Here is a 15806-nt window from a genome sequence, read left to right on the forward strand (position 1 = left end):
ATAATTACCGAGTCTTATTTTCGCTAAAGGAATTAAAATTTTCTTGATTGTTCATTGATAGAGGTATGTACAATGACTTATTTATTTTGTTTAATAATATTATGAAAATTTTAGAGGAGTTTGAATATGTTAGATACCTATTTATAGCGAAGTAGGTTCTGAGATTATATTGGAGTCAAATGGGTGGAATAATATGCATGTTAGATGAGTTTGAATATTTTAAATATTCATCTGTAGTGAAGTAGGTTCTGCGATTAACTGTGGTCGGATGGGTGATGATTTTGTATTTTCATTTATTGTTTTTATTTCTTAATTGATAGGTGATCTTTTAAATTGGTAAATATTGTATAAACAGAGGAAACTCTGCCGAAATTTTTAATAATTGAACTATTTTTAAATAACTAGTACTTAAATAAAAAAAAAAATAGTTTAAAAACTCGATAGATTGATCGTTTAGCTTACTTAATGTGATTTAATTATTTTAGGTGGTTTTAGTTAGATATGGATAAAGAATGGATGAAAAGAAATAGATTGTCTAAGGAATATGAAGAGGGTGTTGAGTATTTCATGGAATTTGCCAGAAAAAATGGCGACGACCCTAATATGATACCTTGCCCATGTATGATGTGTCGAAATTTTAAAAAGTTAAGTGGTGTAGACGTAAGAGTACACCTTTACAAATGTGGTATAGATTCGTCATACAAAAATTGGATTCGGCATGGTGAGGGGTAGACTAGACCAAATTCTTCGAAAAGAGCTCGCACAGAGCATGGATTGAATAATGATTTTCATAGTGACATGTTTAATAATGTAGAAGAAAATTTTGCGGAACGCCCAGATGAATTTGTAAGATTGATTGAGGAGTCCGAAAAGCCAATTTATCCCGAGTCTAAGGTTACAAAAATGTCATTCTTGATTAGGATGTATAATTTAAAGGCTAGAAATGGATGGAGTGACAATGGGTTTTCTCAAATACTTTCTTACATGTGTGAGATTTTTCCTGAAGGTAACAATATCCCTAGTAGTACTTATGAGGCGAAGAAGATATTGCGATCACTGGGCATGGAGTATGAAAAGATACATGCATGCCCAAATGATTGCATTTTGTTTAGGAATGAGTTTGCTGATGCTAGTAATTGCCCTGTGTGTAAGTACTCTCGATGGAAGTTGAATGATAATGGGAAAGAGCTTAAAATTGGCACTCCTGCAAAATTGTTGTGGTATATTCCCCCGATCCCTAGGTTTAAGCGATTATTTTGCAATCCAGAACATTCAAAGAGTCTTGTATGGCATGACGAAGAGAGAATTAAGGATGGAAAATTGCGTCATCCAGTGGATTCTCCATCTTGGAAGAAAATTGACGATATGTATCCAAAATTAGTTTTGGATCCTAGAAATCTTCGTCTTGGTCTTTCTGCAGATGGAATTAATCCTCATAGTTCAATGAGTAGCAATTAAAGTTGCTGGCCAGTCAATCTTGTTATTTATAACCTTCCACCGTGGCTATGCATGAAGCGTAAATTTGTCATGTTGTCATTATTAATCTCCGGACCTAAGCAGCCTGGAAATGACATAGATGTGTTCTTGGCACTATTGGTGGATGATTTAAAACTTTTATGGGATGGGATCGAATGTTATGATGCAAGAAAAAATGAAACTTTCACTTTACGAGCGGTTCTACTATGGACGATCAATGATTTTCCAGCTTACGGTAACTTGTCGGGCCATTGTGTTAAGGGATATAAAGTGTGTCCTATTTGTTCAGAGAATACATACGGCATTAGATTAACACACAGTAGGAAAGTTGTATACTTGGGCCATAGACGCTTTCTACATCAGTCTCATCCATTCCGAAGATACAAAAAAAGAATTTGATGGCAACATAGAAGACAAAATTGCTCTTGCTCCCATGACTGGTTTGGAGGTGTTTGAGAAAGTTAGTAAGTTGGTAAATCAATTCGGGAAGGAGGCTCCAAATGTAAAAGAAAAAGAAAACATGAAAGAACAAGAAAAAGGGAAAGGAAAAGTAAAAAGGAAAGGGAAAGGGAAAGGAAAAAGGAAAAAGGAAAAAGAAGAAAGTTTTAAAAATTAAAAGAATCCCCCCAAAAAATAAGAATGTGATTGAAGATGCTTGTTGGAAAAAAAAAATCAATTTTTTTTGAGTTGGAGTACTGGAAACATCTTTTGTTGCGGCACAATCTTGATGTCATGCACATTGAGAAAAATGTTTGTGAAAGCATAATTGGAACTTTGCTTAACATTCCAGGAAAGACAAAGGATGGTTTTGCAGCTCGACAAGATCTATTAGAAATGGGAATTAGAACGGATTTAGCTCCTCGTGTTAAAGTTGGTGAAAGGAGAAAGTTATTACCAGCTGCTTGTTTTAATCTTACAAAAGATGAAAAACATCAAGTGTGTGCGACTTTGGCCAATGTAAAAGTCCCGTATAGTTATTCATCCAATATTCGCAACTTGGTGTCAATGAAAGATTTAAAACTTATTGGGCTTAAGTCTCATGATTGTCACGCTTTAATGCAACAATTACTCCCTATTGCTATTCGGGGAATATCTCAAACTCATGTTAAAGCTGCAATCACCAGACTTTGTTTTTTCTTTAATGCAATTTGTGCCAAAACTATCGATGTATCTTCTTTGAAGCCATTACAAACTGAAATTGAGTTTACATTGTACTTGCTTGAGCAATTTTTCCCTCCATCTTTTTTCGATATAATGCTTCATCTTATAGTGCATTTAGTTAGGGAAGTTGAGTTAGGTGGGCCCATGTATATGAGGTGGATGTACGGATTTGAGAGATATATGAAAATATTAAAGGGATATGTTCGAAATCGTAGCAGGCCAGAAGGTTGTATAGTTGAATGTTACATTGCAGAAGAGGCTGTTGAGTTTTGCTCTGAATATGTTAGTAATGTCGATGCAATTGGTATCCCGAAACCAATATCTGATGAAAACACTAGTAGAGGAGTCGGTGCTGGAACTCCTACATTCAGAAATGATGAAGAAATTTATTTGGCGCACATAAATGTACTGGAGAATACTTCGGTGGTGCAACCTTACATTGAGTGAGCACTATATTAATAATTATATAGATTTCAATATATTTGCTTATTAAAATATGAAATAATAACTTTATTGTATGGTATACAGTGAACACCTTGAACACTTGAGGAGTGTCAACACAACAAGGAGGGACAAGTGGATACAAGATGAACATCATAAAACTTTTGATCTTTGGTTAAAACAAAAGATTGAAAATGAGCTTAGAACCAAAACTGTGCCAGAAGAATTGAAGTGGATCGCTAAAGGACCAAGAAACATGCCAATAAAGTACGAGAGTTATCTGGTTAATGGACGTCGTTTTAACACTAAGTCTCGAGATGATATTCGAGTTAATCAAAATAGTGGAGTCTCAATTGTTGCACAGACAATGATGGTTTCTAGTTCTAAAGATAAAAGAGCCGTGTATGGAGACATGTCATATTATGGAACCATCCAAGAAATATGGGAGCTTGACTATATTAAGTTTCGAGTGGCGGTGTTTAAATGTGATTGGGTTGATAGTAACAATGGATTCAAAGAGGATCGAATGGGTTTTAAACTTGTGAATTTGAGTAAAATAGGCCACAAAGAGGATCATTTTATCTTAGCATCTCAAGCAAAACAAGTATTTTACATAAATGACCCCATGAATGATAGTTGGTCTATAGTAGTGTCCGCCGAACCTAGAAATATAAGAACCAACAATGACTTAGTCACAGAGGTCGACGACATTGAAGAGCTCCAAATAATTGATAAATCATTTATTGATATTGATGGTTTGGATACAAGAGAAATAACAACGGGGTCTTATTCTCGAGATGATATGGATGGCATATGGATTGAAATTAAATAACCAAATTAAAGTAATTGTGTAACTTTATATTAATATTGATACTAAAAGTGCTTCTAAATTCATTGCTAATTGTACTCATACATTTAATGTTCTTATGCAGAGATACATGGCAAATGATGAAAGTGACACACCTGTGGAGGATAGCGCACCCAATGAGGATAAGCAACCCGAACCAAAGAAATTACGAGGTCCATCGGTGTGTAAAGAGGTCCTTAAGTGGCGAAGTCAAGGGTTAAAAGTTCCTCTAAAATGGAATGAACATGGTCAACCGATTGGAGATCATTGTAGGATACTTCAAACTTATCTTGGCCACCTTGCACGTACGATGGTGCCTATAAATTTTATCGATTGGCCAAGTGTTTCAGACACAAGATTGAGTAACCTATGGGATGATATCGAGGTAAAAGTACTTCCATGTAGCTACATTTTTTTTTTAACATGATGAATTGTTCAAACTTTTTTTCATTAAGATGCATTGTTTACAAGAGACATTTGTAGTTGATGCAAATTGTGATCAAGCTTTTATTTTTGAGTCTATCAGCCATAAATGGAGGGATGACAAGTCATATTTGACTTCAAATATCATATATGCCTACTTAGAAAATCCAGAATATGCGAAGAAAAATCCGACTGCATTGACAGAGCCACCAAAAAATAAGAATATTACAAAGGAACAATGGAAAAAATTTGTAGCTTCCCGAAATAATCCTGAATTCAAAGTAAGTTTTATTTTAATATTTCAATTTATATATCTTAAGCATAATTGCAATGATGATTATTTTTGTTTCAATTATTTAGGCGATGCGAAAGGCCCAACAAGAGAGACGTTCTAAGCAAGAATATGTTCATCGATCAGCTCGGACGTTAATAGCGCAAATAGAGGACAAGATATGAAAAGAGCGTCGTACATCTAAGCCCATTGACCGAGCTGTACTTTGGAAGCAATCTCGAACGAATTCTAAAGGAGAATTTTTAGATGAATCAACCCAAAAAATTGGTGAAAAGATTGTAAGTAATTATATTAACTAATTAACTAAAATATATTTGATCTTTTGATAATCATCCAAACTAAAGTAATCATGTTTATTTGTCCAGGATGAACTACTTTAGAAAAAAGCAAGTGGTGAACTTGTTGTGGTTGGCTCAAAATGATGTTCTTGCCCAAGCATTAGATAAACCCGAGCACCCTGGTCGTGTTCGTGGTAAAGGAATGTCTGTGTGTCAAAGAGAGGTGTTCAAAAAGCCTCCAAGGAGCACTTACACACAACTACTAGAGGAACGACTGCAAGATAAACAAGAAAAACAAGAAATTAAACAAGCATTGAAAAGCATGGAGGAAAAATTTAGTTCTTTAGAGGCCCAGTGGAAAATGATGACAAGCCAATTCTCTCAAGCTCAATCGAAGAATGCAGATGACACTCAATCTCCTCAACCTCAATCGAAGAATGTAGTTGATCCTCAGTCTGAGAATGCAGATCACACTCAACCGCCTCAACCTCAATCGAAGAATGTAGTTGATCCTCAATCTGAGAATGTAGATGACAATCAACCTCAGTATGCAAATGATGTCCAACCTGGGCATGGAAATAAACATCAACTTGATTTAGTTGATGATGATCATATTCACTCCTTTGACGATATTCATACTCCAGACTCACAGGTTATCTTTTAGACAATCAATTATCGTTGACATATTTGTATTTGATAATATTATAAAACAAATTAAGCTAATAAATTATCATTGCTTTATTGAACAGGGTCAACCTTGCAGATTAACTATAGAATCATCACACAAAGTAGTTGCAAAAGGATACATTATCAGTACGGAATCTGTAGATACAATTCATTGTCAAAAAGTTGTCAAATCTCTACGAGTTCGAATATCTGAAGTTACTGATGCCGATGCGAAGTTACCAAATCCAATATCAGATGAGATTATCAAAGTAGGAGATACATTTGGCACTTTTCTCTCATGACCAGAACATTTAGTCTTAAAAGGATTTGAGGTAATATATATATCTTAATTTTACTACATGTTAGTCAATTGTGTCACTTTCTAATATAATTGGTCATTTGTAGACACTATCACGACTAAGGATTAAAATAACAAGCCGAAAGAAGAGCCAAGTTTCACCAATAGCACCTACAACCCAACCGCAAGGTCAAGAGACATTACCATCATCATCATCTAGTGTAAAAACATCAAGTATGAGGCCCAATGATATCAACATTCCAAGTCACTTTCCCAAAAGTTTGCTTACTTGGGCAAAAATGACATTGAAGCAAAAAGGTTCTTTGACGTGCACAATTACAGTGCCTGAGGATGTCTTTGGAAAATTACCGTCACCCATTTATCTTGATAGGGATGATATTACACAGCTTATACATCTTCAAGAAATCAGTCCATGTGTCATCTCACTATATATGAGGTAAATATATAGGGTTCTATTTAATTTGTTCGTTACTTATAATAACTATAATTAATATGTTCAAAAGATTATGTAGAGGCCTATATGACGAACTTGTCAAGTTAAAAATTTCTCAACACACTTTGTTCATGGACCCTTCAAAGTTTGCTACAAAAATATATAATACCGAGAATCGAGCCAGATTTTTGTCTGAACGCTTAGGCATGGCAAACAAAAGGATGTTCTTATGTGTACTGTTAGGAAATTTTATGTTTATTACGCAAGTATACACAATCAAGTAGTATCTCACGCAAGTGAGGTCGAACCACAGTGAATTAGATTAAGTACTGCTAAACTATACTTATGATTCTATTTGGTAAAATAATAAGTTTACAATTTAAAAGTAAATAACTCAGAAAAGTAAAGAGAAAATAAACGAAGATTAATCAAGATGAGAGGTTAGGGAGGTGAATCCTGTTGATAAGTTACCAATGTTAATACCTAATTGCTATCCTTATCTTAATGTGAATGACAGATTATAAATTAACCTAACTCTTTTCAGATCTTTTAGGTTCTAAATCTTATGTTCTCTAATTAACTTCTTAATTAAATCAACACAAAATCAGCATTAAGCAATAATCTATTCGTCACTGAGGCTATGTAAATACTTTCGTTTCACATCAAAACCTAGACTATCCAATTTTAGCATTCTCAATTCTCACTTTTCAGATTTCGAATTGAGATCATTAAACATGTAAAAGGTGATCAAGCTTGCACATGGAATTAAACACAAATAGAGATAGTATTCACACGCAAGATGAAGGAATGACAATTATTTATTAACTAGGCATAAACTTAAACAACATTCATCATCCTCCCTTAATGGGAAATTTAGTTCAACATAACTCTAAAAACATCCATGATTAAATCAGAAACAAAACTAAACATAAAAGAAGAAATTAAGGGTAAAAGAAAGAAACTAGAAGGTGATATCGCTCCAGGTCTTCAAGATAGCTTCCTCTCCACCTTCATCCACTTTTTAGGTCTTTTTCTGCTTGCTTTGACCTTCAGAGTCGTATTCCTTATATAGGGATGAGAAGTGTGCCTCCAATTGAGAGAAAAATCAAAATTAGGTCAAATCTGCGATTTCCGTACCAAGTCGCGACCATCATTTAAGCTGGTCGCCACTACAGGCAAAACTCGAAAAATCGAGTTTCTGCCAATTCTCGAAGTCGCGGCCAGAGTCGCGACCAGGAAAAAGGGTCGCAACCTGGCTCTCTGGAGGTCGCGACTACTGACGCGTCTGGAGCTGAATTTTCCAATTTTTTCCAAGTTTTGTCCCAGTTTTTCGCCATTTGACTGAATTTGAACTTTAACACCCCGGGAACCTGAAATAATGAAAATCAAGCGTAAAATTGCTCCAAAAGACACCAATAGACGAGATAATGCTAACTTTAAAGACCCGAAACATAGGCTAAATATAACCTAACATGTACCGTATAACTCTGGGTGAGTGATAATAGTGTTATCTTTTGATGTGTAATTTTTTATTTTCAAATAGTAATAAATAATGACATAATATGTATTTATTACAGAACACATTGGATGGGGATAGTCATTTTTCCATTTAGCAAGGTGTTGACTTCGCTTTTAGCCAACGACAATGAGTCTTTTTGATAAGCAATAAACGATATGTCGTAATAAGAATTTGTAGTAAAGCAATAATAAGACACAGAAATTTTATAGAGGTTCAGTCCCGAGCAGTTCGGTAATAGCCTAATCCTTGTTAGTTGTATTGACTTAAGACTAAGGAAGAAGATTCAGTTTCTTATAGCTCTTACAATAATATCTCTGAATATATAATTCTTAGATAGCCTTAGCTTATAGGATTTCGGCGTACAATTTCTTCGTTCTTTTCCCAGTGAACATCCCTCACTATTTATAGGGCAGGAAACTTGAGGAGGAAGAGTTTCCTCTCTCGTTACAATGCGCATAAACAGAAAGATCGTGTCATCAATGCTGAATGCAAGGATCGTGGGATTGAGGTTGAATACACTGATAGTGGGATCGTGTGTATGCCACATCAACGTAAGTTGATCCCTGAGTTATAGGGATTGAGCTAGTGACTCACGATGCGTTTAGTCGAATTCGCTAAGTTTTGCTCATTCTGCACGACTCGTTGAGTATTCCATTTTGGATATGTCAGCGAGGCACTCTGCTCGGCATGTTGATCCGAACAGATGTTCTAAGTAGAGTCCACGTGTCACCATTCTCGTGATGCCACGTCAGAGTGCCAAATTTGGGATAACATTGTTGGAAATTATTTTACCAGGATCTTAGATCTACTCACAAGTATGTTGATTAACACCCTAAATATGAACTTTCTAAAACGATGAAATAAACACATATAAAGTTTAGTAAACCTTACGTTGGGTGCAGCGGAATATAATGACTCCTTCCGTTCAGATATCTAGCCCTTGATTCCTTTCTGTAGCAGAGCATTATCAATATCTGAACCTGGATCTCTTTCTCTGATTCTTTAGTGCTGAAACTCCTTCTTGCTGAAAGTCTTTCTTCACGATCTTCCTCACTATGATTGAGGTATCACTTGCTGTGTGTGGGCACTACTCTAACACTAAGTATTTCGAAATCTCAAGGAGGAAGAGAGAGAGGGAGTGGTCGGCCAAAGATAGGGAGAGAGAGAGGCTGAGTTTTTTCTGAATGAAAAAGTAGAAAATTAAGTGTAAATTTCCTGAAACCTTCACTATCTATTTATAGCATTCCACTAGGGTTATCTTTGAATTATTTGGCATTAAAATAATGAAAATATCAGTTTGAAAAATAATTCCAAGTGGCCGGCCATGTGGAGTAATGGGCCTTACTTGGATTTTGCCGTTTTCTCAATTCTGCATCTGATTTTCTCAAAAAAGCTAATTTTCTAATTCAACCATTTAAATGCCAATTCTAACTATTTAATAACTATAAATAATTATTAAATAATATTGTCATTTATCATATTTATTAATTGAACCATACAAAGTATCATAATTAACAAATATGCCCCTAAAACTCTTTCTTTACAATTTTGCCCTTACTTAGTGAAAAATTCACAAATAGACATAGTCTAAATTGAGAATTATAATTGATTAATCAAACCCAATTATATGAGTCTTACAAGCAATATTATCTCAACTAGTGGGGGGACCATGGGTCTATATAACTGAGCTTCCAATAAGCAGATCAAGAATTTATAACCTAAATTCACTGACTTATTAATTCTTCGTTGAATCCACGCATAGAACTTAGAATTGTAGTCTCAGTATATAGAATGCTCTATATGTTCCACCATATAGACACATCATTAGTTATCCATTTTTATAATCCTAATTTGATCAATGATCCTCTATATGAATGATCTACACTGTAAAGGGATTAGATTACTGTTACACCCTACAATGTATTTAATCCTTAAAACACTTAACCCCGTATAAATGATATTTCAGCTTATGTGAAATGAGATCTCCACCATTTATTTTCGTTTGGTCAAGCTCGAAGGAGATCATCCTTTACTTACTATTCGCCAGATAGAAGCTATAGATTCCATGTTTATGTTAGCGCTCCCACTAAATTGCACTACCGTGTTCCCAAAATGTATGTATCACCCTGACCCAAAAGTAGGCTTAACTAACAAATCAAAGAACAAGAATAGCCTCTTGAGATTGAGCCTAATCATAACAGGATTAAGATCATTTGATCTAGGATCAACTAGGCGATATTGACTTAAATGGATATTACGGTAAGTTTAATAAATCTAAGTCAAAGTTCAATATCGGTCCTTTCCGATACATACTCCATGCATCCAACCTGAGCTTTACTTTAACCAATGCTCTGGAAAGAACATAGCATTTCTCCAAATGCAAGTAAACTCTGTTGTAGATTATCATATCAGTAAAACCCTGTGTCTGATAAATCTAGAAAACTTTATTCACATAGTCATGTTTACTTTCCAATGTGTTGACAGCACAATAAACAGGATTAAGTATGTGAAAAGGGTTTCAGATGAATTCATACATTATGTACATATAATCATGAAATAAATCATGTGAACCATGCAACATTAAATGTTATTTATGATCTATATTAATAAGTAAATCTGATTATATTGAAATGAGTTTTATTTAGGGCATAAAACCCAACAAACATTTGCCCCCCAAGTCTGTACGGGACCTCCGAGGTTGCGTGTAGACTTATTTCTGAGCTGGCTCTGCCTTTGTATGGGGACACGTGTCGAGCATGACCGTTCAAGACTCGATGTGAAGCTCACTGGGCGTCCCTTCGGTTTTCGGCTAATTAATGCTCTGACAATTAATATTTTGAAAATCCGAATTTCTCTCTCCATGGCTGACGGTTGCACTCGATTATTTTGATTTCCCATATTCGCTTTCAAGGCGGGAAGTCGAGGCGTCTAAGGTTCCTTTACGTACAGTTACCCTTTTGCCTATAAATACTCTGAGTACTGGCACATTACCTCATTTCATCACCCTTCGTTGTTAAACAAACTTCAGAGCGAAAAGAGAGAATTTTTTGGCTTCAAAGTTGTCGAAGTGCCTACAGACGATTGCTGGCTTGCTTGAACCCGGACATTCGAATCTTTGAGTAAGTTTCTGATTCCCTTTATGCTTTTCCTTTGCATGCTTATGCTTTGAATGTAACTTCGTTGTAGAAAGAACACTTTAGGAAACCCTAGGGTTTGAAACTTCTACAACTCTTCTTTTCCATGTCCTTGTGTTAGCTTTCAGCCGTAAGGCTTATTTTAGAACTGCATTGCGTCTGTTTTCCATTCTGCTTTTTCCAAGCTTCATGAAATTTTTTGCCCTAACTCAAGAAAAACTTTCTGACTTCTTGAGTTTAGACTTTTCTCTGAACATGGTCGTTCTTTAATCTGTTGGGTACTCCTGGTCGGCATATTTGCTTGTTTTTCTCTTGATACTCCGTCCAACACTCATCTCGCGTGTTGTCTTTTATAGATGAACCCAGGTGAGTCTTGGGAGCCTGAACATCAAATCGACCAGGAGCTGCTTCAATCTTCTGCACGAAGTCCACCGTTGTTTTCGTGCCAACTCTCCTTCTAGAGAAGGAGATTCTTCTGATCCCGTACCCAGCCATAGGATGATGGCTCGTGCGAAGAAAACTACGCGTCTTGCTGACAAATCTGATCCCCAGGTTGCTCGATTCGCCACTCTTCCTGACGCCGAACAGGATTTGGCAGTCCTAATGGAGGAGGACCGTGAGGGGGACGCCGAAGTCCAGGAGGTTGAGGAGTTGGACGAGGCGCGTCCGGGCAGCCCTCCCGCTGCTGAGGGAGAGGAAGCGATTGAACCCCCTAACTATAGGGAGTACAATGAGGATGGGCAACCAGTTGATGCTGACGGGGACGTCCTGGTTGAGGGCGTTGATTACGTCAGTGAGGAGCTTGCTGAGGCGGTTCCTCACAGGAGGCAGGGTGCCTTGGGCGCCAGGTGCGTAAGTCCTCCGTCCAAGATTTCGGAGGCACGCCTCCGTACTCTTGACCAGGACGGATACCTGGGCGAGCTGGACTACTACATTCTCGCCCACGACAATTGTGCCACAAACCTTGATAAGGGGATGTGTGCCTGGTCGGGGGCTCACGGCCAGCAAGGGGCGTTGATGCCCTTGCATAAGTACTTCCGGGATGTGGCGGACTTCTCCGGCCTCCGCCCGGCTCAGATTACTCCCAAAGGCATTAAGTATTTGTCCCTCTCTTCGTCCTCTACGCTTCCCAGGGATGGGATGCTCCTTCTCCCCACGAGGTCGCTTGGTTCTTTGACCTGAAGTCTACCCCCAAGCAAGGCAGGTCGGGGTATTTTTACTTCTCTCAGCCAGGCTTCAAGTGGTTGAGCAGGACGGACCACAAGGCCATCAACAAAATAGGGCGTTTTGTTGATGAGTACTTCATGGTGAAGGATCCGAGCATCACTCTAACTCAGTTCCAGCAGATCCCGACATATCACCGTCCTCCCATCACCCTTACTCTTAGGGATAGGGCTCAAAAACTTGCCCGGTTGTCGGTAGAAGAGAGGGATATCATGCAATTGACCTCCGACGAAAATCTGGTGCAGTACGGGCTTTACCTAGAGGACTTTTCTTCTAAGTCCGTGACGGGGAAGAAGAGGAAATCTGATGTTGCCCAGCCCGAACGAGCTAATAAGGAGGATGAGCTCAGTCAACTTAAGCGTGAAGCTAAGTTGAAGGGAGGTTCTCGGGCAAAGTAGTATGCTCAGGAGCTTATGAATCCCAAAGATGAAGCTGAGGCTGAGGCTGAGGCTGAGCATGTGACTCCTTTGAAGAGGAACAAGAAACTCCCGGCCATGCCCAGGCCCGTTGAACATGCTATTTGCATAAGGGAGCCCATTTACCTGTTCGGCCATCTCATCCCTATGCTGGAAAAGGGAAGGCCGTTATGTCTGAGATAAAGTCGATGTCAGGTGATGAGGGACTTCTGGCTTTCAGGGCGGGCAGTCACTCTGCGCTTTACTTTTTTTCAGCTTCTTGACTTTCATGTTTTGTATTTTCTGCTGGTTTGTGCTAACCACGCTGTTTTTGTTCTCTGCAGACATTTCTCGGCAGATGATTGACGATTTGAGGAAGAGGATGGGCGAAAGTTCTAGCGCCTCCCCTCCGGTTAAGAAGTCTAAGGGCGGAGAGGGGTCTTCAGAGTGGAGACCTTCTGGAGAGGTTATTGACCTTTCTGAGGAGCTGACTACTGCGAATCCTTCCACTCCCAAATCTGCCAAGTCTAAACAGTCTGGGCCACCAACAACTGGGTCCGAACTGGTGAGGAGGATTCCTGAGCGGGTGCAGGCACCAATTCCACCCGTGCCCGTGCTGCCTGAGGCCAAGAAGGGCAAGGAGGTGATGACTCACTACATGAATCGGCTGGTTCCTGAGGTCAGTGAGCAACTGGCTGGTGCTGACGACTCATCTCTGGATGTGTTGGTGGGTGGAGTCTTGAAGGAGCTTACCAGGGTTAGTCTTTTCTTTTCGATACTTTCCTTTTAGCTCTTTATACTTAGCTCCATATGTTGACTTTTTTCCTTTATGCAGGCCGATTTGAAGTTGGCTTACACCTACTCCCGGGCTAAATCTGTTACTTTCAAGAGTGCGGCTCTGTCCGACACCTTGAGGGCGGAGGCGGACTTCGCCAAGAAGGAAGCTGAGGAGGCCAGGGCAGAGACTGCAGCTGTTCGTCATGAGTTGGGTGAGGCTAACAAGAAGCTGTTTGCCGCCGAGAAGAAGATCACTGTGCTGACAAAGGACCTCGAGGCTGCTGATCGCTTTGAGGAAACTATCGAGACCTTATCTGCTGAAGTTGATCGTCTTCAGGATGAGAGGAGTTCTTTGCGGTAGGTCCTTCTTCGGCTAAAGGAAGATAAGGACGCTCAGGTGGCCGAGGCGGACTGTTTGAAGGAGAAGGTCAATGCTTTGGAGACTGCCTGCCTCGAGCTCTTCTTTGATTTTTGGAAGGCTAATCCCCAGGCCAACTTCGACTACTTGGGCGATGCCAAGGACATGTACCTCGAGTACTGCGCGGCCCAAGTTGCCTATGGTGGGAAAGAGGTGGCTGCTTCAACCTCGGGCCAAGCTTCTGACCAGGCTGCTGATGCTTCTCTTGCTCGAACAATAGATCCTCCTGCTCCAGTTGGCTCAGAAGAACCGAACCAGAGCCTGGGACTCCAGCTGTTTGAACACTGATCTTTTTATCTCTCCTGTTTATATATATTATATGGCCTCAAGGCCTTTAAGACATCATGACCGGCCAAGCGGTCTTTAAACTTGGAATTATTTTTCATTTTTTGGACAACGGGCTGACCGGGCAGCTTTTAATCTCGGTACTATATGCTCTTGTTATCCTTAATGAATTTCATTCTCTTTTTATAATTTCAGTGCAATTGTGATTATTTTATGCTTACCAAATGCTTTGTACAGGTATAGGTGCCCCCCAAGTGACCGAGCAGACGTATGACTCTTGGTCACTTGTCTTTCGCAAATATATTGCTTTTTTGTTCGGTGTTTTGGGTTCGACCAAACCTTTTGTACGCACTTTAGGTAAATTATAATCATGCTAGTTTTTTCGACTCAATAGAATTGAAAATACTATCTCTATTCTTTTATTGATCGAAAATGTATTTGTTACCGTAGTAACTTACATCAGAGCTAGTGATCTAATATGATCTTTTTAGCTTAACATGACATAAAACAAATAAGAAACTGTACTTAAAGTGGTCTACCCGACCTGAGTACTTTGTTTCTGAAGCCTTTCCGCGTAGTCCGCCCAAGAGGCCATTCACTTAGAAGCGAATGTTTAATAGTACTTTAATGTGGTCTACCCGACCTGAGTACTTTGAAATGGTCTATTTGACCGGAGTACTTTAAAGTGGTCTACCCGACCTGAGTACTCATTAGTAGTACTTCCTTAAATGTTCTCCATTCCAATATCGTGGTACTAGAATGAGTTGCATTTTTTCATCATACTTACCCGGTTTGTATGCTCTAGAGTCGAGAACTTTGACCACCTGATATGGTCCTTCCTAGTTGGGTCCTAGTACGCCTGACGTGCTGTCTTTGGTGTTTAGGAATACCCTTCTTAGGACCATATCTCCCACAAAGAATTTTTGAGCTTTCACTTGTTTGTTGAAATACAGAGCTACTTTTTGTTGATGAGCTACCAACTTTAAGTTTGTAGTTGCTCATTTTTCTTCGATTTCATCAAGTGATTTTGCAAGGAGTATGTGATTGGTACCTTGATCGTACGTCAACCTTCTGTGGGATGGTGGCTCGAGTTCGACGGGCAGCATAGCTTCAGAACCGTACGCCATTGAGAATGGTGTCTGATCGGTTGCTGTTTTTCCCGTTGTATGGTATGACCATAGAACTTCGGGGAGTTCTTTCGGCCAATTTCCTTTGGCATCTTCAAGTTTCTTCTTTAGTGTATCCTTCAAGGTCTTGTTGACTGCTTCAACTTGACCGTTTGCTTGGGGATGTGCCACTGCGGAGAAGCTTTTGATGATGCCATGGTTCGCACAGAAATCAGTGAAAGATTGACTGTCAAACTGCTTGCCGTTGTCCGAAACTATTTTGTACGGTAGTCCGAACCGGCATATGATGTTCTTCACTATAAAGTCTTGAACCTTCTTTGATGTGATAGTTGCGAGTGGTTCGGCTTCAGTCCACTTAGTAAAGTAGTCGACTGCTACCACTGCGTACTGCACTCCGCCTTTACCTTTAGGTAACTGTCCGATTAGGTCAATTCCCCAGATGGCAAAGGGCCACAGACTTTGTATTTGTGTCAGCTCGTTGGGCAGAGCTCTTGGTATCTTTGAAAATCTCTGGCATTTTTCACACTTCTTGACATAAGCTTTCGAATCTTCAATCATCCTCGGCTAGAATTAGGCTTGCCTTAGAATTTT

The 15806-nt window shown here is 39.0% G+C and overlaps 1 protein-coding gene across 1 annotated transcript; it reads left to right on the top strand.

The window, feature by feature from the left end:
- The first annotated feature begins 501 nt into the window (after positions 1-501).
- Positions 502-1458, top strand: LOC133032787 (uncharacterized). Its single transcript, XM_061107237.1, has 2 exons — positions 502-721; positions 815-1458. The coding sequence occupies exons 1-2, from the start codon at positions 502-504 to the stop codon at positions 1456-1458; spliced, it is 864 nt and encodes a 287-aa protein (XP_060963220.1).
- The last annotated feature ends 14348 nt before the right edge of the window (positions 1459-15806 follow it).

Source organism: Cannabis sativa, chromosome X (genome assembly GCF_029168945.1).
Source record: "Cannabis sativa cultivar Pink pepper isolate KNU-18-1 chromosome X, ASM2916894v1, whole genome shotgun sequence".
Taxonomy (NCBI): Eukaryota; Viridiplantae; Streptophyta; class Magnoliopsida; order Rosales; family Cannabaceae; genus Cannabis; species Cannabis sativa.

What these genes read in the sequence shown, in the direction of transcription:
- LOC133032787 (XM_061107237.1), top strand. Translation starts at nt 502, where the DNA reads ATGGATAAAGAATGGATGAAAAGAAATAGATTGTCTAAGGAATATGAA. An exon ending in CAAAAATTGGATTCGGCATG is followed by an intron (nt 722 to 814) that starts GTGAGGGGTAGA and finishes TTAATAATGTAG; the next exon opens with AAGAAAATTTTGCGGAACGC.